Source organism: Sebastes umbrosus, chromosome 15 (genome assembly GCF_015220745.1).
Source record: "Sebastes umbrosus isolate fSebUmb1 chromosome 15, fSebUmb1.pri, whole genome shotgun sequence".
NCBI classification, from domain to species: domain Eukaryota; kingdom Metazoa; phylum Chordata; class Actinopteri; order Perciformes; family Sebastidae; genus Sebastes; species Sebastes umbrosus.
The window spans coordinates 3,830,156-3,857,736 of record NC_051283.1 but is presented as its reverse complement, the minus strand read 5'-3'; the positions used below and the strand labels follow the sequence as shown (position 1 = coordinate 3,857,736).

The following is a 27,581-nucleotide window of genomic DNA, read 5'->3' as shown; positions in this document are numbered from 1 at the left end:
ACAGTTTAGATTAAGATTATAGTAAAGGTTGGTGTGAGGTTTAATGTTTGGGACAAAGGAATGCATTATGTCGTTGATAGCCCTCACAAGTATTTAAGTGCAGACATTTGGTTATTGTTGGATATGTGCACACAAAAACTATAGATTTCCAACTGCAGTCAATAATATTTCTCCTAATGCTGCACCCTGGCGGCTCAAACACTAGTGTGCAAACATCTGATTTTCCTGCTCGTGCTGCCCTCTGATGTCAGAAAGGGAAGTTGTTTTTATTGTGATTCACATGCAGATTTTGAAGCCTTGCTGAATATTTCCTAGTGTGCAAAAAAACAGTGTGCTTCTCTACATCAGGTTCAGGGCCTGCCTAAGGCATTAGCTCAGGGGTCAGCAACCTTTACTATCAAAAGAGCCATTTTAGGCAAAAAAAAAAGAATAAAAATCTGTCTGGAGCCGCAAAACATATGAGCATTGTGATGAAGGTAACACAGTTTATAGTCTAAGTATATAGTATATAAGTCTAATGCAGTGAGGGCCAAAGTGCAAATGTACTATGGAGTATTAGGGCCACATTGAGGGAAAAAACATCTGAGATTTCCAGAATAAAGTCATAATATTACGAGAATAAAGTCATAACTTTACGAGAAAAAAAGTCGTAAAATTACGAGAATAAAGTCATAACTTACTACTTTATAATATAATGACTTTATAATATAATGACTTTATTTTCGTAATACTACGACTTTTTATTCTCGTAATATTACAATTGTTTTTTCTCGTAATATTACGACTTTATTCTCGAAATCTCAGATTTATTTATTTTTCCTCAATGTGGCACTAATACTCCGTCGTACCGTAGACCTACAACAATGATAAAAAAAAAAATTAATATGTAAACACAAAACAGTTATTCATTTCCATTTTAAAAAATCCGCGGGGAGCCACTGGAGAGGAGCTAAAGAGCCACATGTGACTCCGGAGCCACAGGTTGCTGACCCTTGGCATGGGTCATATAGGCGGTTTCCTATAGGGCTGCACCTTGCGTTGGGCGCCCCTCCTCATTTTCTGAATTGAGGTAACAAATGAACAAATAAATAAATAAAGACATACACTTTTCACCCCTGTACCTGTCTGTCTCACACTTTTGTTTATTTGTTAATAAAAGTGTAAATTGTAGTAAAAACTGAATAAAAACTTTTAAATCACAATATCAGTGACCAATTGTTCATTTGTATTGTGATAAATACAGTTATTTTATTTATGAAAATAAAAATCTTAATTTTTGTCTTAAAACCATTGTGATTTCTGATGTGTGGTACGGTTTAGGGTTCTGGGGGGTTGAACCCTAGAACGCTATAGCTAGAGCAAGGGATGGGGGCTCCAAATCTAAATTTTCGTCCATGGCACCAGAAGGGCTAGAGCCGGCCCTGATCAGGTTTGATTAAATGTAAGGGATCAGATGCCCCAATCTATTAAAAACCTAATTGTTAAGATACTCACTTTAAGTGGTATCTAGTCTTGTAGAGAGATTTGATTCTGTCTCCAAGATTTCAGCATCCAGCCCAAAACAATGGAGGTAAATGAGATTCAGCTTTTGGTCAATTTTGCCCACCAAAATGATCTGACATTCACATTATCCTCCGTTATACTATGTGTTTAGTTGGCAAATATTAGGAAGCTAACCTGCTAAATGAACACACGGTGGTGAGCACGGTAAACATTAAACATGCCAGCATTGTCATTGTGGTGTTAGCATGCAGCTCAAAGCACTGCTTTGGTAAAGTCGACTCTTAGTCTTGATTTCAAAGCGTGTTTTGAAACATCCTCAGTAAAGTTCCTAACTTCCTTTTTTTAAAAGCTCATTCGTCTTTCACTTCACAAAGACAAACACACTGAACTCTGCTCTGGATGAACTGCTCATCATCTTTTGACAGGTAAACATGAAGGATATGAATATGTGGGAAAGTTATGCTTTTCCTAAATGACTTGTTGTTTAGCTTTAATAATTCCTTACTACTAAACTTTAATGTCTGTTGATTAACTCAAATATTGTGCATTGAAAACAACAGCAAAAGGACATTTCTGGGGGGAAATTAGTGGCAATTTATCTCTGTATAAGTTTTATTTTTAACATCTTGAAGTTTGCATTGACTGAATGTATAAGGCAGAGTTAAAGGTTCAATTATTTATTTTAAGTGTTCTTTTAAGAAGTTACATTAAATAACAGCATCCACAAAATGTAATATGTTCAATTCGATGTTCATCTCAGAATTAATTTCTCTTTCAACCATTTTCGGACTAAATTAATTGTGATTTCTTTTTTTGCATCATTGCAGAAATCATTTTCTTTCAGTACATAATGATGCAATTTGTTCCTTTTTTTCTCCCTTTTCTTTGGTTTTGTTTAATGATCAGTAGTTCATCTTGGATTTAAACTCTTCTTCTCATCCAGCTGAGATGGGTGTTGGTCTAGCGGTTGTCACTTTGCTCATCGCTCTGATGCAAGGTCAGTATTTCCCTGATTGCACACGTAAAGGATATTTCAAAAGGTGGAAGTTTAGATTTTATTTGTTTTGGGGGTTTTTTTCAGTCAAATCAAAATTTATTTTTTAGTCTGGGAGAGTGAATTATTAATGAAGTTGAATGGAAGCACAGAGATTGAGTATGTGCCGTTGCTTCGTCACCTCTGCATTTTAAAGACTTGTATTTTGCCTCTCCAGGTGTCTTTTGTAAAACCTGGGGTGTGACGCAGCCCCAAAGCATCATGGGCATGAGTGACTCCTGTGTCACAGTCCCATGTCGTTTTGAGCTCCCCGACAATGAGGAAGCAAACATCGTCAACTGCTCAGATGGTGGTGTCTGGAGGAAAGGAAAAATGTCCGGTCCTGTCGTCTTCACTGCACGGAGTCCTAACTCTAACACCGTACAAGTAGGTCTCTCCCCTCTGAAGCAACACTCGAGCTACTTGATCGTATACGTTAAAGCCGTTCTTGCTTTTGGCGTGTCATTTCACACCATGTAGTCTGTACGGACTGCAATGTAAACGCATCAGCGTGAATACGCTATGCTCAGAGCTAGTGACGTAGAATAAAAAGTGTGAAAGACTGCTTGGTGTGCGGGAGGCAAGGTGGACGTGTCCGACAAACACAGGTCTTTCGGAGTTCGTGGACTAAAGTGTTGTTGAGTTATTTTAAAGTTACTTTAGTGATGTTTGTGATGTGTTTTCCGTACTTCTTTTACGTTGCTTATGTAAGTATTTAATTTAATTTACATACTTATTTTAAGCCGGACCATGATGTTTTTCCTAATCCTAACTAAGTGGTTTTATTGCCTCGGAATAACTGCGACTGTTTCATGGTAACAGCACGTGGAAAGCCTAGAATGCGTTATCATGACAAACGGAATGTCCTTAAAATGTCTTGCTATTTATACACTTAACCCTTGAGATCAGGTCGGTTAATTAGTGAGCTTTAGAGGTGTTGTTCGGTGTATTTTAGCCAGGCTAGCTGTTTCCCCCTGCTCCCAGTCTTTATGCTAAGCTAGGCTAACCACGTCCTGACTCTGTACTTCACATGAATGGTATCAATCTTCTCATCTAACTCTGGGTAAGAAAAAATGCTCACCTATTCCTTTAAAGTATAGCTATGTGTATAGAATAACCACATATACATTTTGTAAGATAACGGTGAGTTTGACAAGCAGTTACACTCACATTTTGACAATTTAGTGTAATTGTCTGCAAACTGTTAACTGTTTAAAAAACAGGAAACGAGCATCCTGATCAACCACGTCAACTTTACAATTGAGCCTGACATATTTGGTAACTAAACTTCTGATTTGTACTTTTAGGGGAAAATAGTCGGCGACCTAACAAAGAAAAACTGCACTACAATGTTCACCAGCTTCCCAAAGAACTACAGCGACGTGTACTTCTTCAGGCTCGAATGTTCAAACCACGTCAAGTTCACTTTCCCTGAAGGAGTCGACATTGACATCCGACCAGGTATGAACCGAGGAAGTCATCCGAGGCGGTTGGAAATGGTGACTTGTGGTCCTTCTGTCTCAAATTCAAGTGTACAAATATTTGACCATAAGTTATGAATCACTAAATCTTGGACTTACTGTGTGGTGACAGGAAGGTCTGTTGAAAACGAAAATTGATGAAGAGAAAAAAGATGAGACTGGAGGGGAAAAAAAAACTCTAAATGAATCATGTTTGAATCATCTGCTCTGACAAAGTGACAAAATGAGGCAAACTTTAAAAAGTCAGAACGGAGTTTAAAATAGTGTAGATATTGTAGAGTGATAATGTTTTATTATGATGATGATTGAAACCAAGTTCGCTACTCGCAGCTCGCAAAAGCACAACTAGATGTCCGAGTTATTTTTCTGCCCTGTGTTAAACTATAAAGCGGTTATAATCAATATTTTCATGACAATGTGTAATGTGAAAGCAGACGGTCATAGTGACAAACACAAAAAGAGTTAGACTCCGCAGCTCCTCTCAGCTTCACAAGGCTTCTTTCAGCTCGTTGTTTTGGTTTTCTGGCCCGCAACTTTACTGTTCTGCTTCACTTTTCAGTGAAAAAGCTCTAAAAAAACAATCTGCACACTACCCTCAGCCTCACCTGGTGAACATAATGGAGTATTTAGCAGCTAAAGAGACAGATATTTCCCTCAGGAGTTGGTGGAGACCAAAAACAGAGCTAAAAGAAGAGTGAATTTTGGACTTCCATCCATCAGGTGGAACAGAAAAACATGAATCCAAATTGTATTTTTCTCTAACTGTAACTGCTCTAACTTCTCGACAGAGATGCCTCCTCCCCAGCTGACCTCTGAGAGTCCGGTGTCAGAGGGAACCCAGGTGAATCTGCAGTGTTCAGTCCCGGTGCCCTGCTCCATCCTGCCCCCCTCCATCACCTGGCTCCCCCAAAACAACGCCTGGCAGGAGCAGACGCAAATGCAGCAGGTGATGGAGCACTAATGTCCTTTTCCCACTGGACAAAAAAAAACACTAACACCCATTAATGTTTGTCCTCAGTGGGAAAGATTACAATCGGCATTCATTCCCAGAAAAATGACTCTGCAGTAGATTCAGTCAAAAAGTCTATACACCGTGTTTTATTTCATCAACACTTCAGTAATGTAGGTGTTTTCCTCTCTTTTTTGCAAAAGCAGAGTGAGAATCGACAGACAATCATGACCTCCACACTGACCTTCATCGCTTCAGCCGACCATCACAATCAGAGCGTCTCCTGCTCTGTCTCCTACCCGCTGACTAAAGGTGGCAGCAGCCAGCCGTCTGCTACGACTCAGAGACTCAACATCCTCTGTGAGACACTCAGTGTTTGTCTTTATTTATAGGAAACCATGTAGAGGTGGACAGAGTACCACAGTGAAATAGAAGTACATTATATTTTACTCTAGTGGAAATAAAAGCCCTGATATCTAAATCTGTTAAATCGACTGCAATAGCTTATTGAAAATGTCCTCAAGCGTGAATGTAAAAAAGAGGAGAGTTCAAAAATTTCTGAAAAGTTTCTCTCCATCACTGACAATTTATTTTATAATATGAGCTAACGATATCTGCATGTAGGTGATAAACAGTAACAACACAAGAACTGATTTTAATGATCCATCGGAGGAAATACAACTGTTACAGCAGCAGAACAGACGGACTGAAGAGGTAGAAAAAAGATAAAAGAAAGACAAAGTAAATGAAAATCAAAGAAATTAAAATTCAGAAGCTGTGTACATTATGATGCTAGTAATTTCTAACCCAGAGCAGAGGAACCAAAGTGGTCGCAAGAGAAATCTCTGGTGGAAAGCAACTAATTTACTCAAGTACTGTATTTATAGGTCCCTTATCGTAAAAAGTGAGATTTTCATGTCTTTTATATTATAAAGCAGGTTTAAGTGCTTTATAAATACTATTAAACTATCAAAACGCTCAATATACGGAGAAATACACACAGCCCGTATTCAGAAATTGTGCGTTTGAAACAAGCCGTTAGGATTTCTGTCCATTTGTGATGTCACAAATATACAATATTTAGACCATTACATGGTTTTAAACGTAAACATTCTAAATGTGTACCAGTTCATTTCCTGTGTATCAGAGTGTTTCAGACAGAGGGTAAATAGAGGCATATTCAGGCCGACAGTATGAGGAAAATAAAGGTTTTTTTTAACATTAAAGCATCTAAACATGTTCTAGTAGAAACACAAAATACAAGTATGAACCTGAAAATGAGCACGATATGGGACCTTTAAGTTTAAATAGCAATTCCAATGTGTAGAAATACCCCATTACAAGTAAAATTCCAAGAATAATTATATTAATGGATCATTATTATCACTTTAATGTTACAGCTGATATAGGTGGGGCTAATCTCAACTACTTTATATACTGCTGTGTAGCTTAATCAATAACAATATATCATATTTTGTGTTAAATATTCGGAAGTTATCAAATAAATGTAGTGGACTAAAAAGTACAATATTTCCCTCTGAATTGTAGTGATGTATAAGTATAAATATGACAAGGGGGCAAAAATAGACGTTGCTTTGATTTAACACACAACTCCAAAAGGTTTTGGAAGCATTTCCTGAGAATTTGGTTGTTTTCTATACTAATACCTAGATATTGATGATTGATTGCTTCCTTCACAGACACATTTGACAAGTCCGTCTTCCCTTCCTTCCTTCCTGCTTCCTTCATTATGAAGAAGGCACTGACACTTATTGCCCATTAAGTTGATGAATGTGTTAGACAGTATACAACGTTGTTTGGGAATACGGTTGACTTGTTTAGACATGACTTCTTGTCTCTTGTGACCTGAAGGGGATTTTTTTTGGCACAGACGGAAGTTTTCCTCTAACCAGTCAGTGTTTGAAGAGCTGAACTTGTCTTAACTTGGCGTTGACGGATGTAACCAACCGCTGAAGTCCAACGTATGGCTGCAAGCACGACACAAGGTGCCTTTGTTACTGTACTGCAGACAGTAGGACTGTGTTTGTGATAGTGCAAGAAGAGGTACTCAGATCTTTTACTCGTAGAAATACTCTGTTACAAGTAAAAGTCATGCATTCATTTCAGTACTAAAGTACTACCATCAAAATATACATAAAGTAAAAGTACTCATTATGCAGAATGATCCATTTGAGAACAATGTATATTATATCCCAGCAAAAGTGACGTCAGGAAGACGTTTAGATCATGTCTGTATAACGTCCGTCAGTCCAGACCCGCTTTTGTACGTCTGGTGGACGTGCAAAATGGGTTCAATATCTAGACGTCTGACTAGGACCCCTTTTGGACATCTGTAGATGTGCAACTCAAGTTGACATCAATAGTTGAACTTTAAAAAGACGTTTAAAAAAGACATCACAAAAAACTTTCATTCTGGCTCCTCAGTGGACGTCTTCGGACATCCACTGAGACGTTAAATTGATGCCTTTTGGGCGTGTCTTTGTTCAGTGGGATAATTGGATCAAAATTATTGAAGTATTAATTTGTTCATCACTTTAGTGCTGCAGCTGGTAAAAGAGGAGCTAATTTGAATTACTTTATACATCCAAATCTCACCAAATGGCGTATGATTGAAACGTTTTGTAAGTAATGCTTACAATCACAACGCCATTCTTGCTTGTGGCATGTCATTTCATGGCAAGCTGTCCGTACTGACTGCAATGTAAATGCATCCGCGTGAACATGGTACGCTCTGAGCTAGTGACGTAGAATAAAAACTGAGAAAGACTGCTTATGGTGGGAGGGGGGGAGGGGAGGTGGACGGGTCAGCCCAGTCGCACAGCAGTTCGTGAAATAGTCACAAAATTGAATGTGTTGATTCGTGCACATAGACATTTTTTTTGTGATGGTCAGAACGAAATCAATCCGTATGTGAGTGGTTTTGTTGCTTAATCATGACCGCGATCATCTCATGGTATAGAAGTGGTGTTAAATGACACGGGAAAAGTGAAAAAATGTGTTATCATGACATGTGGAATGTCCTTAAAGGTCCCATATTGTAAAAAGTAAGATTTGTATGTCTTTTATATTATAAAGCAGGTTTAAGTGCTATAAAAATACTGTTTAACTATCAAAACGCTCAATATACGGAGAAATACACATAGCCCGTATTCAGAAACAAGTCGTGAGGATTTCTGTCCATTTGTGATGTCACAAATATACAATATTTAGACCATTACACGGTTTTAAACGTAAACATTCTAAATGTGTCCCAGTTTATTTCCTGTTGCAGTGTATGTAAATAACATCAGCTGACAGGAAGTAAACATGGACCCAAACTGTTGCCTAGCAACAGAGGAGCGGAGCGTTTCAGACGGAGTGTAAATACAGGTATATTCAGGCAGATAATATGAGAAATGAATGTGTTTTTTGAACAACATCTTCTAGTAGAAACACAAAATACAAGTATGAACCTGAAAATAAGAATGATATGGGACCTTTAAAATGTTGTGCTATTTATATGCCTTCCCATGAGATCAGGTTGATAATTCATAATGTATTTGTTGCTTGCATTTTTTTATTGTTGATCTGAATCTGCACATTATCAAATAAATGTAGTGCAGTAAAAAGTACAATATTTCCCTCTCAAATGTAGTGGCGTAGTAATAAAGTAACAGAAAATGTAAAATATTCAAGTAAAATACAGTTTACCTCAAAGTAGAGTACTTGAGTAAATGTACTTTCCATGACTGGATTTAGCAGCAAAAGCTTGCCTATCATTTTAACACCAGATATCACTGTGTGTTTCCCAACAGATGCTCCCAGAGTCACCGTGGCAACACTCAGCACTTCTGCTCCTGTTTCTGAGGGCCGCTCTGTGATGTTTACGTGTCGGAGTGATGCTAACCCCCCTGTGAGCCGCTACACCTGGTACAGAGCTGACAGTGGAACGGTAACAGATAATCTATTCATTTTTTATTATGTGTATGATCTTTCAGGAACATATTTATCTCACCTACTGTATGTAGCCAAAAGTATGTGGACAATGCTCTTCAGATACTTTTGTGTATTTTTAGCGTAGCTGTTTGTCAAAGGGGGGTCTTAATGCTGCAGCATTCAATGATAAATAAAAATTATATTTTAGACAATAGTCCCCCGTACATGAGGCCAGGGCCATAGATAAACCATTCTCCCAGTTTGGTGTTGAAGAACTTTACTGGTCTGCACAGTGCCCTGACCTCAAACCCATCCGATATCTTGGAGAAGAACTGGAACGCAAACTTCTAGCCAGACCTTATTGCCAAATATTCAGCAATGTTCAAAAATAAGCATTAGCAGCTGATTAATGTTAATGTCTTTGGAATTACATGTTCAACAATCACACATTAGTGTAATGTTGAAGTGTCCACATGCATTTGGCCATACGGTGTTTTGTAAGGACCCCAAGTTAGATTTCTTATTGGAAACTGGCTAAACACTATAAGAGTACTCTTATACTCTGATCAAATTTAAGCACATCCTACTCAGTGTGCAGTAAACCAGATTCTCACAAAAATGTGAAAACGGCACTTTAATTCCCATCAATCATGTCATTGGTAAACATCACACTTCTTCTCCTGTTGGACAAACTCATGTACAGTATGTATCAAACCATCACAGAGACTTTTTGTGTTTTTTTACCCTAAAAATTGGTCTCATTTTAGCTTTTAACTGGAACATTTATCACCTCTCTCTTCATAACAGTGGACTAAGAAGGGTGAAGGAGAAGTGCTGGTCCTGCAGGTCAGTCACAATGACAGAGGGGTGTATCTGTGTGAAGCTGAAGCCCAGATGGGCACCCAGACATCCAGGCCTGTGTCTCTGGAGGTCAACAACGCTACAGGTAAACTTAGAGTAACGTAAACCAATATTAAAGCTGCAAGCAGCGATCAACGGGCCCTCGCACCTTCCTGCACGTCGGTGCCGGACACGAGGCGCCGGTCGACGCAGCCGTACATTTCTATGAGCATCAGACACTGCACGCATGAGTTACACATTATTTCCTGCGTGTAATGCATGCCGCAGGAACTGACCTATTGCAAATTGTGTAACCACTTCCTGTGTCCACCATGCGGTGCTAGAGAACACACTAAATATGCATTAAATTCCTGTATATCATGTGCAGACCACACAACATAAATTCGCGAAGGCTCGTTCATCACTGCTTGCAGCTTTGATTAGTCAACGTTGATCCGAGGACCATTTGATCTTCTAATGATTATTATTATTGTTATTATTATTATTATTATTGTATTTTCTTGCGCAAATATGTATCTAGTATGGCTAGGAAGAGTTTGTTAAAGTACAGAGCCTGGAAATGGCCAAAATCCTCATAAAATTACACAGTTAAGTCAAAATGTCTGACTTCCTGTTGGGTTTACGGCATACCCCCAAGAGGCTTTTTTGTACTTCTCAGCATGTTAAATACACCTACATACACCTGAGGCCTGTTCTACGAAGCCAGTTCAACATACCCAGGGTATCTTCTCGTTATCTGGCTGAACTAGCCCTAACAACCGCAGTCTCGCTAAACGGTCCTAAATCAACCCAGGGTTTCTCAGTTTGGTTATGAGCGCGTTCACATGAACGGGGCGTTGTTTTCAGCATCTGACCAATCACAGACATGGACAAGTCTACTGACTTGCAGACAGACAGGCAGAGAGACACATTTTACAAAGGAAGAGTAAACTATATTAGACAAATACGAAGAAGTTAAACTCTTAATCCAGACTAAAAGTAACACAGTTGAAGCTGCCAAATGCAGGAAGGACAGCTGGTGAAAGAAAAAACTTAACAGACTTATTAATTTAACGGAACACTCAAAAGTCGGACATAGTCGTATAGATTTAAATAGCTATAAGAAATATTATATATGAATGGGTTATACCTCATGATGAACAATAACATATGTGGGGCGTGTATGACCATTTGAACCTTCTTTCAGGTGCGTCCGCGTGTCTAGCGGTATGAAACGGACTAAAGACCAAGTAAAAAAAATAAGTATAAAAATATAATTCAAAGCGGTAAACACCCACAACATAAATCCATTGGTCCTTCCTGCATTTGTCAGTTTAAACTGTGTTGCTTTCAGCCTGGATTATGACTTAAACTTCTTCGTATTTGTGTAATATTACCATACGATCACTGCATTGAGCTCTGATTGGTCAGTAAGTGGTGCTTTTATACCAGTTGATCTCTTATCTGGAACATAACCTGCTCCGGAGCAGGTCAGCTGTTCAGCATCAGTTACCATGGCGATCTACCCCGGTAAGAAGTGATCCACCTTCGTAGGACGGAAATCCCTGAAGGGTTAACCCTGAAGTTACCCCGATAACCCCAAAACCTTGCTTCGTAGAACAGGCCTCTGGTGAAACCACAATGAGGGGCTCAATTTTAGAAATTTTGTAGGGGACGCTTTCAAGCCATTTTGTCACATTCGACAAATTCACACATTCATTCAGTTTTCGAGCACCTAAAGCCTCTAAAAACAGCAATTAATTCGCCTGAATAATAAGAACAAGAATAAGAATAAGAATAAGAATAATAAACATTACAAAATGAATTTGTGTTATCAAGTTTATGTACAAATTCTTTGAACCTTTAGCGAGCCACTCAGAAACGGGCCCAAAAAAAGGACAGCCCTACTGATAAGAGTTTTCTTATTAATTTTCTGACTCTTAATTTGTTGTCTGTTGTTCTGTTGTGTTTTGATCCTGTTTGTCAGGCAGCAGCGAGTGTGTTGTGGTGATTCCCTACATTATATGTGGACTGGTGATGGTCCTTTACGTCATGACCGTTGCTGTGGATGTGTACAAGTTTCAAAGGTAAGAATGTAGTTTTTGCCATTTTGACCTTCTCATTTCCCTCCTCCACATCTCCCCTTACATGCCTAAAGGATTGTTTTGGCTGTATCACTTTCTGTTCCTGGGAAACCAAAGTTTCCTTAAATGTGATATTCCATCAAGATATTGTAGTTTACTGTAATTATTAGACACTCCCAGTTGTTGAAAACAACTTTGGTTGGTGTTGAACAGAACTTGATCTGCATCTCGGTGCTCTGCCAACACAAATCTTTCCTTGTAATTTTGGCTAACATTCCTTCTCTGTTTGTGTTTCTCCTCATCCCAAGTATTTCCAGATGTCTGAAGGTAAGCGGAAATTTTTCACCACAAACAGAGAAAGTGACAGGCTGCCAGACAGAGAGATAAAAGAACCCCCGCACAGCGCTAATAGATCTGATAAGGAGTTTTGACATCCTCTGCACGTCACGGTCTAGTCACTGTCTCGTCTCGCTGACATCCTTCATCCTTTCTGTTTGACTGAAAAAGGAAGTCACGGTGACTAACAGTGAAACATGCGATACGTCGTTTTTCCTTTTAAAAAGTGAGTCTCTTCCCTGCAGCGCTCACTAAATAAACAATCCTGGTCTAATTGGTTTTGAAAATACACAAGCACAGGCAAATATAAATACACAACATGTGTTTTGTGCATGATAAGTGAGATAAACAGTTTTCCTAATAAGAAAGGACCACGTGCAGGAAACATGATTAAGAAAAGACACAATGCTTACATTTTCTGTCAAAGTATTCTGGGGGCAGCAATAGCTCAGTCTATAGCAGGGGTGTCAAACTCATTTTAGCTCAGGGGCCACATGAAGAAAAATGTATTCTCAAGTGGGCCGGACCGGTAAAATCATGGCATAATAACTTAAAAATAACGACAACTTCAGATTGTTTTCTTTGTTTTACTTTGGTCCAAAATAGTACAAGCACATTCTGAAAATGTACACATCACAAATAATCCTCTTGACAAAACACTTCAAGTTAGTTGAAAATTCTGAGGAAAGAATTGGTGCAATTTCAAGAACACAATGCCTCAGTGATTGGAACTTAAACTTCGTCTCAGTGTATCTACAAAGCCATTAAACTTTAAGTCACAGCCTATCTGGGATTGAACAAAATACGAAATAGATAATAAATAAATAAAACAACTCTTCTAGGTATCAAATACCTCATTTGTCATTTCCACATATTAACCCTGTGCTAACTCAACAAACCATACAAACTGAGGTAGAAACTATTCAAGAGGGTTGAGTTACTCCCTGCCTTGTAGGCTAAACTATTTATTGATAGAAAAATAAAAGCTGTGCAATGCATGAACAATTTCAACAAACCAAACTTATGAATTGAAGTGACTGACATTATTACAGTAAATCACACACTGTTCACTTTCTTTAAATTTCCACAGAAGACAATCATTTTCACAGAACTATATCAGGGTGCAGTGTCTCATGCAGCATTTTAAGTGGGATTACCCATTGTTTATTTCACTCCTGAAACCTGGCATCTTTTAGCTTTCACAAGTGCATCAATATCAAGCGTCACATCCTGAGTGGCAGCCAATTTCAGGATGTTATTCAAGTGCTTGTTCGTGAGCCTTGAGCGCAGATTTGTTTTATTGATGCTCATTACAGAGAAAACTTGCTCACAAAGATATGTGGTTCCAAACATGCACAACACTTTTGCAGCAAGGGCTGTCAAGTTGGGGTAACGTGGCAAGAGATACTGATAAAATGTGTCCAAGCCAGCTGCGGCAAATTTGCCCTTCAAATCTGAGTCACACTGCAAGTCTATTATTTCAAGTTGGATGTTGACGGGCAGATCAGAGGCATTCGCGGTGAATGGCGAGCAAAAAACTTTGAAGTCTTTCTCCAGTTCACCAAAAATCTGAAAACGTTGCTCAAACTCCCGCAATAGTCCCGTTATTTTATCTTTGAACCGCTTCATGTCTGCGGCATGTTGGGTCGCGCACATATCTTTCAGACAAGGAAAGTGAGCTGCATCACCACCTGCGAGTTGCGTCTCCCACAATGACAGCTTCAACTTGAACGCACATATGCTGTCATAATACTGCGTGACAACTTTGTTGCGCCCTTGCAGCATTTTGTTCAAGTTATTCAAGTGCTCTGTAACATCCACCATAAATGCAAGGTCCTGCATCCATTCTGTGGACTGAAATTCTAACACTGGTTTGCCCTTTTTTTCCATGAACTGTTCAATTTCCTCTCGTAATTCAAAGAAACGCCTCAGCACAGCACCTCGGCTTAACCATCTTACCTCGGTGTGGTATGGCAGCCCATAGTTGTGGTCTTTCTCTCTGAGAAGGCTGTCAAACTGACGGTGATTCAGGCCTCTGGATCGGATGAAATTAACAGTTTGGACGACCACCTTCATGACGTTATCCATCTTTAATGACTTGCAACACAAAGCCTCCTGATGCAAAATACAGTGAAAAGTCCAAAAATCACGTTCTCCATTTGCAGTCTGCACTTTCTCTCTGAACTTTGTCACAACACCTGCTTTTTTCCCGATCATTGAGGGCGCACCATCTGTAGCCAGGCTGACAGCGCGGGACCAGTCCACTCCGACCCTGTCTAGGGCGCCGACGAGTGCGGTGAAAATATCAGCTGCTGTTGTGGTATCCGTCATTGGCACCAACTCCACGAACTCCTCAGTGACGGTCAAAGTGTCATCAACTCCGCGGATGAATATGGCCAGTTGCGCAACATCTGTAAAGTCAGTGCTTTCGTCAATTGCAACTGAAAACGCAATAAATGACTTTACTTTGCACTTCAATTGGCTGTCCAAATCCGCCGAAAGATCAGAAATCCTGTCTGCAACTGTGTTTCTTGTCAGGCTGATATTTGAAAAAGCCTGGCGCTTTTCAGGGCACACAATCTCCGCAGCCTTCAGCATGCATGTTTTCACAAATTCCCCCTCACTAAATGGCTTTGAAGCCACTGCAATTTCATTAGCAATAAGGTAGCTGGCTTTCACTGCAGCGTCACTGATTTCTCGGCTATGAGTAAACACAGACTGCTGTTTCTTCAGACCCGCCAACAATTCATTCACCTTCTCTCTTCTCTGTTGTCCTTGAAAGTTGTTGTATTTGTCAGCATGAAGAGTCTCATAGTGGCGACGAACGTTATATTCTTTCAGCACTGAAACTTGCTGTAAACACAACAAACACACAGCTTTCCCATTCACTTCCGTGAATAAATAGGAGGATGACCATTTTTCTTGGAACAGTCTGCACTCTGCGTCCACTTTTCTCTTTTTTGACAGAGACATTTTGGGGCAATGAGGGTGCCAAAGCATGTAATGTTCAAATCGGGCAGGCAGAATGACAAGCTAGCTCCGGACTGGCTGTAGCCTACTTGCTTAGCCCCGGTATAAACAGTTTGCTTGCTTAACAGAATTGGGATAAAATTGGTTATTTGTCCCCCATAAAGAATTAACAAAAATCAAAATTAAAAGCTGTATTTATTCTTAATCAACTGAATTAAATCATAAAATGCATTTTTTGAACTCTTTTTGAAATTAAATTCATCAATATATTCATCAACAAAATCGCTTATATTGGTTCCTCTGCGCTTGATCCATTTTTCAAGACATTCCATGTGCTTTCAATACTTTGTGTATGTACTTCTGGGTTGTTTGGATCTACAAAGTTTTTAGAGTGATTTATTGTCCTGTGTATGTACCCCATTTTCTTAATATTGAAGTAAGATTTCCAGCAATCAGAAATGATTATTGAACCAGGAGCAATATGTTTCTCAATTAAATCCAACAAAGTTTGTTCTTTTCTGTCAGGTACATGGACTAAAAATCTCTTTTTTGTTTCCCTGCAAACCCCACCAAACATCCACTCCGTTTTTAGTATTTATCCTCTGTTATACTTTCTACGCGATATAACAGTTTCATCGATCTCAACAATTTTTGCGGGCACCCCAATTCTGATTATTTTTTGATATAAATTTTGGGCAACTATTTCTCAACAAAAACGCGACCAGTTCGTTATTTTCCCATCAGAAAACCCCATTAACTTTTTTATTGTCTCATTATTGTGATTTTGGGCCCAACAAAACAGAAAAACAAATGCATTCTTCAGGGTCAACTTAGATTGCTCGAAAAATGATCCCTTTCGAATGGAAATTGATGGTTTATTGCATTTTATTTTGAAACAACGCCAAGAAACACCATCACTGCATTTTCTCTTGCCCAAAGACATTGTTTCTTTACAAGATTGGCAGGATCGAAAAGATGGTAAAAGCCCAGTTTCCATTAACCACGGATGAAAAGAAGGATGGTTCTGAACAAATTGAATAATTTCAAGAAAAGTAATAGAGTTTTTTAATTCATTTAGATTCATTTTATGGGGGACAACAAACAACATTTCCCCCAGAATTGCTATTGCGACATCCAGTGGACACATTTAGAACAGCAGTTTCTTTCATTGAAAAATTGCAGCTCCTTGTTATGCTTTGTAAAATCATCCCGCGGGCTGGATTAAACCCGTTCGCGGGCCTGATCCGGCCCGCGGGCCATACGTTTGACACCCCTGGTCTATAGGGACTTGGAAACCAGAGGGTCGCCGGTTCAAATCCCCGCATGGACCAAGTTCTGATTGTGAACTTGTCGCTGGAGAGATGCCAGTTTGCCTCTTGGTGCCTTGAGCAAGGCACCAAACCCCCCAACTGCTCGGGGCGCCTGTCAGGGACTCTGACATCTCTCCATTAATGTATGTAGGTCCTGTTTGTGCATGTGTGTGTATTTCGGGCCTGTGTGTACTATGTAATATGTAAAATATAACATAGTGAAAAAAATGAAAAGTGCTTTCTTCTTCTTCTTCTTTTTCTTTTTCTTCTTCTTCTTCTTCTGCTTCTTCTTCTGCTTCTTCTTCTGCTTCTTCTTCATATAACTGTCTAAAATTCAACAATTACTGAAGATGCTTTAGATGCCTGATCTTTTCTCAACATATGTGCAAAAAGAAATGCTGTTTTGAGCACAGACGTTCATTCGTGACCTCTGGAAACGGTTTATCTAACCTCAAGGTCAGATTTAAGATAAGATAAGATAAAATCAGATATTCCTTTATTAGTCCCGCAGTGGGGAAATTTGCAATACCCATCAAGATTTACTCATTTCATCACAACAACTGTAAATCAATCATATGGTACAACATAAACACAGTTTACTTTCCTTTTACTTCCTCTTTTTTTCTAACAGAGTAAGCAACTCTTTCGACATTAGATAGAGTAGTGAAATTCAGTCGTGGTGTCTAATATTGCTCTCACATCCGGAAATACTGAATTCATGCTCAATATACACATCCAATACCGCAGTTAGAGTTGTTTATAGCTCCTTTAACCTCAACTTTCCCAAAGTTATAGTCAACAAGTATAACTTTGAATACGGTTAATTTGCGTCTGTAGCTGGGTTGTCGATAATGATAATGTCGTCAACTGGATTAATACAATTTCTTTCTTTTCTATTTTTTGCAGCAGATTGAGTTGAAGGGGCAACACACCTACGCAGATCTGATGACCTGCAGTGCAGCCTCTGACTATGACCGACTCCAGGTATCTACAAACCTTATACCGTATACATATTTAATAAAATGATAGATCCATATCTGAAAAGTGAAGCCAGTGCTGAATTGCCTTAAAGGTCCCATATTATGCTCATTTTCAGGATCATACTTGTATTTTGTGTTTCTACAAGAACATGTTTACATGCTATAATGTTAAAAAAAAAACTTTATTTTCCTCATACTGTCTGCCTGAATAAACCTGTATTTACCCTCTGTCTTAAACGCTCTGTTTTAGTGCATTTCGACAGAATTGCGACGAAATTGCAACATACACATATAAGGAAAAAACTGGGACACATTTAGAATGTTTACGTTTAAATCTGTGTCAAGGGTCTAAATATTGTATATTTGTGACATCACAAATGGACAGAAATCCTGACAGCTTGTTTCAAATGCAGAGTTTCTGAATACGGGCTGTGTGTATTTCCCTGTGGATTGAGCGCTTCGATACTTTCACAGTATTTATATAGGACTTAGGCCTGCTTTATAATAAAAACAACATGAAAATCTCACTTTTTTATAATATGGGACCTTTAACATGTTTTATTACATGTTTTATTAACATGGCATAAAGATCTAAAAATAAATCCCATTGAGTGTCAACAAATATCTAAAACTGATTTTTTTTTTAATTTCTTGTTTCGTTTTGGAGGGTTTTTTGGTCAATATAAATACATTTAAATCATGCAACAGTATGAAGTTTTATATAACTATCTGTGTGTTCCTGTCTTCTAATGTGTGTGGGGTTTTTTTTATTTTTTTTATCCCAACAAGCCTCGACAGCGTAAACCGATGCCCTCTCCTGACTATGAGAACCCCATCGCCCTGCAAGCCACATTCAAAAATCAACCGTCGCCAAAGAGGACCTGAAGGAATGGGTTAAAGTTCTCATTCAAATATGCATGTTAAAGCTTCAAATTTAAATATTATATAGATTTTGTGTCCGGAAATGTCTTCTCCATATTCTTTATCCACTTGTTTCAAGCATTCTTTGAAGCCTTGTCATGCTTATATCTAGTTTTTGGTAAACTTCTACTGTAGATGTCTCACACATACTTCATCACATGTCCTGTTATTCATCATTATATCTTTGGAAAATATTTTATCTGGAAACTGGAATTTACATGTGAATAAGGGGTCCCTGTTAGGCCAGTGAGATTAAGATGGACCTCTAAGGGAAAAATAAATACTTTTAAGAGGTTAAGACTCCTTTATTTTTTATAATTCCTTCTCTACTCTTAACAAAATATCCTTTCGGCTCATTTGTGATGATCTGAAGCTTAAAGTTTTAGGACATTTTCAGACTTTTGGGTTAAGAGGTTATGCTGACGTTAATACGCAGCGTCATTTTCCGCACACAACTTCAGTCAGACTGCTTCAAAGGGTCTTCTGTACGACACACTAAAATGGTGATGTCACTTCTGCCTCATTAATTTCCACTTTGAGCTCTTTGATCTGCGAAGTGACACATAATCTTTGGTAATTTACTGGTGCACATGAAAACAGCTTATGTTGTGAAATAGAATTGTCAACCAATCAGCAGACAATGTGTTGATGGTTCACTGAGATGCTTGCCAGATGCACGGGTGTTAACTTAATATTTACTTTTCCCCCACTTAAATATTATTAACAGACATTTTTATCCAAACAAAACGTGGACACTAACATAATGAATTTTTACTCAGTTGTGATTTTGATGTTGTGTATTGCAAAAATTATTTGTAATATAATTTTCTGTATTTAATTATGTATTTCAATATATATTGCTTGAAGTTTATTTTCAAGCTTTCAGTTTTTTGACCAGTTTATATTTATTTATTTATTTATTTATTTATTTTTGTGATGTCACCCATTGGTTTGTGGACTGTCGTTTTGAAGCTTCGAGTTTGACATTTCGGCCGTCGCCATCTTGGTTTTTTTTGCAACCAGAAGGGACACAAGAGGGTGAAGCTAAGTACCACCGAATGCTATAAATAAGACACTTTTTAGGCGACCAAAATGATAGGGGACATTCACATTTTCGCGATGGTCACCGTAGTTCTCCTGCACGCTTGGCACACGGGAGAAGTTTCAATTGGTTGCAATCTGCAACTTCACCGCTAGATGTCGCCAAATCCTACACACTGCACCTTTAAGCCAAAATTTGTTTGTATCCGTGGCAACAGGTGACTGTCAGTTGTGATAAAAACACCTGATGTGCTTTGTAGCAGCAGCCATCTCCTGCCACATGTTGCTCCTGGCGTCCTGGACAGAACGTTTTTGGCTATTTCTGACATCCATCACCAGATGTGTGTGTCCAAGACCATAAAAACCCTCCAACAACAGGGGAAAGAGACGACAGATGAGCCAAATCTGAAACCTTTTTTTAGCTAACGTGGTAACAAGCAAACACAGACGGGGCTGAAAACATGAACTTCTGTCTTGGTTGGAAAAAGTAACAGCTGCATAACATAACTGTCCTTCTATATGATGATCTAAACTCCCTGGAACAGAATGAGCTCAGAGTCATGGCGAGGTTTTTCAGACAGAACGCCAAGCTCCCACATCCTCCAGAAATTCCACAGGAAGCACCGGCACGTCGGTTACTTCAATCTATGCTTTGATTTCATGCTTGGGTTATTGTCTATGGTGCTGTTGTCTGGCTGCCACGCTGAATTCCTGCCTAATGTGATTAAATTGGTGGCCGTTTAGTCTGTGTCAGTGTTTGATCCCTAAAAATTAGACAAAAGCGTCCATGGGCCAAATGCCAAACTGTGTCTTTTCATGCCTTTTACTGAAAGTTTTAACACAGGTGCTGGCTTGCATCATTTCATGTTTGGACTCTTTTTTCTGAGTGTGCTCTGCTGTTGCCAGTAATTATTGTAATAATAAACACCTTCGGCAAATTTTTTTTCAAACTTTCTGCGAGCACACGTCAGATTCACCGAGCAAAAAAAACCTGCATCCGTCAGTCATTTACATGCTGCCTCCCCCACTCGCCCATTCACTGATGCATTCCTCACATTCCTTCCTTCAACAGAGGTCAGGAAACAGAGAGAGAGAGAGAGAGAAAAAAGATAGAAAAGTAGAAGATATCCGGAGCGTGGGTGGCTGGGGAAATGATTAGAGGGCCTGTGAAAACCACTATTGAGGACAAGCCCCCCCTTAACCCCTCCTAACACACACATCGAAACACACGGCCTCTCCATTACCCCATATGGCTTTATCTTTGATGACAAAAGGAGGGCGAGCGAGTCAGCCCTGCAACCGTTATGACGTATGTTTCCGTGCATCACTTTCACTGGCACAAAGTTCAGCAGTTCAGCATTTGCACCATCTGTGATCTGATGACACTAACATTTAGAGTAAAGTAGGCTGGGTTTGGTGAGGATTTCAGGATCTCATGTTTCAAGTATTTTGTATGGGTGGAGATTTTAACTATCGCAAACATTTCATAAGAAGCAGGAAGCTTAGTAGCTTCTTGGAAACTCTGCAACGTCATCCCTCAGATGCAATTTGAGCCCACTGACAACGCAGCTTTGACACAGAACCACCGATTAATGAATTACGTGAGTAACATAATGATGCTGCAATTTTATCTTTTTAGCAGACACTTTCATCCAGAGTCACTTAAACTGAGTGAGTAAGTCGTGACTTATTAAACAGATATTGAACCTGCTCATGCTTTTGTCTCCAAAAAAATTTCCATTCATACAACTAATTTGGAAGTAATAGTAGGAAAAGTACCAAGTGGATTATGGGTTTTTATCAACATATCATTGACTGCCACTACAAAATGTACTGATGGACTGAGTGATGAAGTTAGTTGAGTGTTGTGTTCCCTCATTGGCCGTTGCTCTTTCAAAATAAAAAGGCAGGAATAGTCCTTTATGCAAATGAGCCCGTCCAGTGCAACGCGTCCGGCTCATGAAACTTGGACCAAGCTGTGAAACTAGGCGACCAACAGTTCTAAAATGAAACAAGACTCAGCAGTGGCACCGCCTATTTCTCACTTAATCTGTTTTCAGAAGTAGATTTTGGTGGATTGTTTTGGGAGGTGGAGCGTGAGGATCCGAAAGATGGTGACAAGAGGTTAACGTCACTCTGCTGTAAAGTGGTATCGGTGCCGTTGTATCAGAGCCGTTTTGCGAGTACGAGTACATGAGCACAGTATCGGACCCGATACCCGATACTGGTAACGGTATCGGTGCATCCCTAACAGGAACCAATCAGGTGCATTCCACGAGAGGGTACGTCACCGCTTGAACGGCCAGTTGAGTGGAGCAGTGCGTCCTCTAACGTCCTCACAAGACCTGGTGGACATGTACTGCTGGATTTAACATTATAGACATGACCACTGACTATTTCTGTAACAATTTAGCCACAAATTCACAGACTGACCATACACGGTCCAGACATATACTCGGTTTGGACCGAGTCTTGTTTGTAGTTTTGCCCTATATCTACTCCTGGTAACTTAACCATGTTAAACATTTCATGGTTATGATTAAGGAATTCAAACCATGTGGTTACAGTTATGGTGTACGGTCTAAGACCTGCTCTATATATAAAGCGTCTTGAGATAACATCTGTTGTGATTTGACGCTATACAAAAATAAATTGAATTGAATTGAATTCAGTTAGGGAAAAATTGTTGTCGTGGTTAATTATTGAAAAAGTCGACAATGACTTGAAGGATGAGACTTTTCAATATTTAACCAAAACCACGATCTGTCTTTGTTTTAGTGGCCTAAAACTTTAAAAAAAAACATCGTACCATCCACTACAACCTCATTGTTTTTTCAATTTTCTCATAAAGTGGAAATGCTGAGGTGGAAAAATAGGTGTATCGATAAAAGCAAAATGTTACATAGTGCAATGGCAACAGACTTAGAGAATAAATCTCAACATACATGAAGCGTGTGACTTAAACATTCTTCGAGCTTCCAAAAGAAGATGAAGACATCAGATCTGTGTGGAGCGATGAGGAGACTTCCTCAGATGATTCAGGCTGGTCTCATACACCGTTTGTAGCTATACTTACAAAAAACAATGAACTGTAATTCATGTATATACCACAAACTCAGTGCATATTTAATCCACATAATTGTGAACCAGGAAGTATAAAGAGTGACAAACGCTGCGTAGGAAGGAGGTCGAATGGATGGAATGGTGAAAGAAACACAACTTTAAGAGACCGGTAGTCCAGAAGTCAACATTGATTTATTTGTCACGTAACTTCCAGATCTAAGTTCCACCACTTCCGTAGTTATTTTAACCCAAACCACAACCTTTTCATAAACCTAACTAAGTTGTTTCCTGTGAAGAAAGAAGTTAATTTTGAAAAGACTGTATGCATGAGACGTGTTGTTGGACATTCGTAGGAGGAATGCATGAAAAATGAGGAATAACTTTTCGTAAGATATCATACGAATCATACGAATGAGGATATGTTGCATTATTACATGATCAAATAGAAACGTCATATTTGCATCACGTTGCAGTAGTAGGCCTATAGAGCGACAAAGTCCGCGTAGGGAGGAGGTCGGGGTGGATGGATGGGTCAAACAAACTTTCAGCAGTAGACGGCTGTTTGTGTCCCACGTGAAACTAGAAGTCAACATTGACTTATTTGTTACGCCACTTCTGTAGTTATTTTAACCCAAACCACAATCTTTTCCTAAACCTAACCAAGTAGTTTTGTTGCCTAAACACTGCAGGGGCTCATGCAGGCGCACTGATCGCTCGTATTGCTGGACATTCATAAAAAAAAACGCGCAAAAAATAACTAAATACATTTTCGTAACATATCATACAAACTGTTGTACTTGATTCAACTGTAGCATCATTTTAGAGGATGTAGTTTGTAGTATTTAGTCTACCCTCATTGATATAAATGGGATGGACAAACTTGTGTCAGTGTAACATAATGCAACTCAACACCAGGTGTATAAAATGGCTACTGAGTGTAGGAGAAAGCGTTACTCTCTGCTGAACTGCAGTTGGGACAAAAAACAAAGTTACTCTTCCACCTCTGGAACTAACTTTTATAGCTTTTAAGACAGAAATATAAAGGGATATCCATCCTGTAACACCTTTTAAAGGAAACAGATCAGACAACCATCGTTTATCCAGGTATCCACAAAAATGGGCCACATCATCTCAACAGTTGTATCTGTCTGAGTCTGCAAAGCATGTGTGTAAAAGCAAGTCAATTTTGCCTTTTGAGAATTGATATTCCCCAAATGTTGGCTTAACCCTCTGAGACCCACAGTAGACCCCTTTTTGTCTTTTTTAGGGGGCTACAGGGAGATGCAGTTCAGCACTGTGTGTCAAGTTGTTCGAGTCATAAATCAGACATAAACATGAATTCATTCATTCATTCATTATTTAAAATGAATGGTAAAAGTGTATAAGGGCTTAGAACATTATGATAGAAGTATATGATGGCCATCCCCATGCTCTGTTATGTCTCATAAGTTGTTGCAGCAATTTTCGGGTTGATACATGTGTTACACAGATTTGGTGCTAAATTGAACCATTTTTTACCACTGGAGTATTGATAAAAAAAAGATCAATAAACCCTTCAAAATACCACATTAAGACACCAAGACCTTGAGGAACACCATAGAAGAAGCCATGCTGTGATTTGGTATCAAACACTTTTGACATTTGGAGATTTCTGCAGTAATTGCATTTTTCGGCGATTGGATGGCGAGCACTTCTGTTCCCTGGAAACTGCTCAGAAACCCCCTTATTGTCAATCAAGCTAGGAAAGCCATCCATAGTTTGTGACTGAAAGTTTAATGAGGCTGTGATTATCCTAGAGGTCACCACAGGTCATTTTATACAGGGAGGTCAAGTTTAAAAAAAATGGTCTCACTACACTGAAATGTCTCCTATGGGGACTAACATAATCACACATGAATACAGTCGGGCTCATTGGATCCACAAGAGTCTCAACTTTACAGTGATACCTAATTTATGTCATTCCAAGACTGTTTCAGGACCCCAGTATGCAGAAATATTCAGATACACCATTTTAGAATAGGAGAAAATAACATTTATACTGCATGAAAAAAACTGCATGTGATTATCATAAAGTGGGCATGTCTATAAAGGGGAGTACCCATAGATTAGACATTTTTATCCACATATCTTGAGGTCAGAGGTCAAGGGACCCCTTTGAAAATGGCCATGACAGTTTTTCCTTGTTCAAATTTTAGCCCAACTTTGGAGCGTTATTTAGCCTCCTTCCCCATGGTTGGTACCAGTGGATTCATTTAGGCTTTCTAGTTTTATGTTATATCTGTAGCTTCACTCTAGCCATACAACTGAACCTGCTAGAGCCTCTGGAAGACAATCAAGTCAGCCGGGGTCACCTGCAGGCCGGTGGTCTCTTGGCAAATGATCACTACTTCATTGGAAAATGACTAAATGTGTGACTTCTTGCGAAGCTTCTGAGCAATGGATAGTAACAGGTTGGTCAACAGTTGATCAGCAGTCAGAAGTTGATTATAATGACAAACTTTTCTGAACCACCTTGCGAAACTACATGATGAACAGAAAATCAAAAAAAAAAAAGAAAGCTGTGAGAAGCAGAGAGACGTGTAAGCTTCAAATGTAGGTCAGGTCAGGTCTAACTGAGGAGTCACTACTGCTTACATTTGAATATTCTTCATAGTATCATTGTATTGTAGTTGTTCTGAACTGTATATAGTATTCAGCTCATTCTTTACATACATTTCATACAATCTTAATGCAGATGTTGAGTTTAAACTATGCTCAGTTTCACTTGTTCCTTGTGGGATAGTTGCATTCCAGGAAACATAGGGAAGTAAAAGCAGACAAGGAAATTTGCTGGCAAATTGTCGCGGTCCCTCCTCCGAAACACCTGCCTGCCAGGTGTGAGTGTGTTTTTTATTTTTCTGCCTTTTAGTATGAGTAACGTGTGCTTGGTTTGGTTTTCTTTTCTGTCTGTTTGCTTGTTTCCCCCCCTCTTGTCCTCTTTCTCTTTCTCACAACTCATCATAATCTACAATCCACACTCTTGTCAGTCTCCTACAATTACCACACCTCCCCTTCACTTCTTAAACCCTGCTCCGATGGCCAGTCTCCACCGGATCGTTGCCATTCACGATCTGTCAATGTGCCACGCTTCCATTGATCTTGCTAGTTTGTTTCCTGTTTATCTATTGGCCTGCCTGCTCGTCTCGACTAACTGCTACCCTCCACTCTCCAAGAAAAACCTGCCAGCCACTTCAGCTCATCCAGCCAGCTCACATCCCCGGAACCCCTCCTCTCCCCTCACCACCACTGCCAACGCCAGCCAGCATAATCAAAAACTCCTGCAATAACATACTTACCTTTGCACCTACCTGTTTGTCCAGCATCAGTGGGTCCAGCCACAGAAACCCTGAGAACAACATTGCAACGTTCCATCTTTAAGATCACTTTTGAAATGCTTCAAACATTAAGACTGATGACCTGAGAGTGTCGGAGGACTTTGCTGACCTTGAAACAAGTCGTGAACACAACATTGATTAATTTACTACACGGCTTTGTTGAATACTCGATTCTGATTGGTCAATCACGGCGTTCTACAGTCTGTTGTTTCTTTATAGCAGACCGTTGTTATGTAAAACAGACCATTGCTATGGGTGCATGCAGCTCTGATGTCGGACTCTGGATGACCGTTTTTGTGTCAAATTATCGATTTCTTAAGTAAGTAGCCGTGTAATAAGCGGGATAATATACAGCTAGCAAAACAATGAATGCTGTACATTATCCCTTACATAACAAACGCATCCAGCAGTTACGGATCAACACTATCATTCATTTGGAGTTGTGTTTGCGGCCAAAATTCACTCTTCTTTTAGCTCTGTTTTTGGTCTCCACCAACTTGAGACTTGAGGGAAATAATTGTCCCTTTAGATGTTTAATGCTCCACCATGATCACCAACTAGTCTCTAAAAACATGTTCTCATCTCAACTCGTTACATACCGTTGCTTTGTCACGCCCCTTGCCGTCACTTTAGGTTTAGGCAAAAAAAACACTATTGTTAGATTTAGGAAAAAAATACATGATTGGGCTTAAAACTACTACGTTTTTACAGTGAAAATGACACTACGCGTTGTGGATACGGGAACTGAACAAACAGCTGATTGTAACGTGACGCACAGGACATGAACAGCGGTCTCCTGGATCAAAGCCTTGTGTCTGTTGGATCCATCCACTTCCCCTCCAGCCCACTTTCCCTCGGGCCCACCCGGAGTGTGTCTTTTCGCTTTTTAAACTATACGTCACCACACTCCCGGCACACTTTCTCAGAGTATATACTGTTGCCACAGATGGGTTTACATTGTAGTTGTGCGTTTCATACCGGTGCTAAAGGGTGCCGTATGCGACGGCCTTGACAAAGCATCGGTATTTAACGCCCTTGGATGAAAATGGGCTGTCTATAACTGTGTATGTCTGCTATTTGGTGCTGAACAGGTAGTATATACAGTGGCTTTTTACAGCTGTTTCTTTAAAAACAGCTGCATGTTGCTGCTGAAAAAGACTCTCTGAGAGCAGTGAGAGTGAACCAAGACAGTAAAGTTGTGAGCCGGACTGCTGAACAATGAGAGGAAACTCTCTATAAAGCTCCGTAAAGCTGAGAGGAGCTGAAGATTCAGCTGAGCAGTGTCTTTTATATTGTCATTTGATACATTATTAGTATAAAAATATTGATTATAGCCGCTTCAATCTGGCTTCAACCACAAATCCAACTCAAACAGATACTGTATGTGATTGAAACAGAAAGTAACTGACACAGAAATGACTTCACTGAGGGGAACTGACGTGATCACACAAAAAACCCTCTGACGATGGAACTCTCAACTCTGCAGAATTTCACAAACCTCAATTTCCAGAAAACAAGGATTAATAATTCATGATGCTTCTTGATTTTCAAGATGTATTGTCAAGCCAGGAAGTCATGAAATGTAAAAGCAGAAGAAATCTCCGCTCTTCGAAACTCTAGAAATTCCACAAGAGTAAAGTACGTAGTGAAGGTGTCAAAAAGGGAAGGATGTGGTGTTATTCTGGTTGAGTTTTAGTTCCTTTAGGTAGCCACACTGGGAGCTGCCCAGTATGACCACAGACTTGTAACTGGTGGAGCAG

At 39.4% G+C, this 27,581-nt stretch overlaps 1 protein-coding gene across 3 annotated transcripts; it reads left to right on the top strand.

Annotated features, from left to right (window-relative positions):
- The first annotated feature begins 1,862 nt into the window (after window positions 1-1,862).
- On the top strand, window positions 1,863-19,657 carry si:ch211-171h4.5 (myelin-associated glycoprotein). Of its 3 annotated transcripts, none has more exons than XM_037793729.1 (13): window positions 1,863-1,928; window positions 2,413-2,500; window positions 2,715-2,923; window positions 3,844-3,997; window positions 4,806-4,963; window positions 5,170-5,326; window positions 8,782-8,918; window positions 9,710-9,848; window positions 11,730-11,829; window positions 12,135-12,153; window positions 17,349-17,426; window positions 18,212-18,415; window positions 18,447-19,657. In XM_037793729.1, the coding sequence occupies exons 2-12, from the start codon at window positions 2,452-2,454 to the stop codon at window positions 18,305-18,307; spliced, it is 1,296 nt and encodes a 431-aa protein (XP_037649657.1). In that variant the 5' UTR covers window positions 1,863-1,928; window positions 2,413-2,451; the 3' UTR covers window positions 18,308-18,415; window positions 18,447-19,657. The 3 variants fall into 3 exon arrangements, with proteins under 3 accessions (XP_037649657.1, XP_037649658.1, XP_037649655.1); XM_037793730.1 differs by having other exon boundaries at window positions 1,865-1,928; window positions 2,410-2,500; window positions 5,173-5,326; XM_037793727.1 differs by having other exon boundaries at window positions 1,865-1,928; window positions 2,410-2,500.
- Window positions 19,658-27,581: the final 7,924 nt, after the last annotated feature.

Excerpts from the sequence above, each read along its gene's own strand:
- si:ch211-171h4.5 (XM_037793729.1), top strand. The coding sequence starts at position 2,452 with ATGGGTGTTGGTCTAGCGGTTGTCACTTTGCTCATCGCTCTGATGCAA. Across the intron at positions 3,998-4,805 it reads CGACATTGACATCCGACCAG|AGATGCCTCCTCCCCAGCTG; the intron begins GTATGAACCGAG and ends ACTTCTCGACAG. Across the intron at positions 17,427-18,211 it reads CTGACTATGACCGACTCCAG|CCTCGACAGCGTAAACCGAT; the intron begins GTATCTACAAAC and ends TATCCCAACAAG.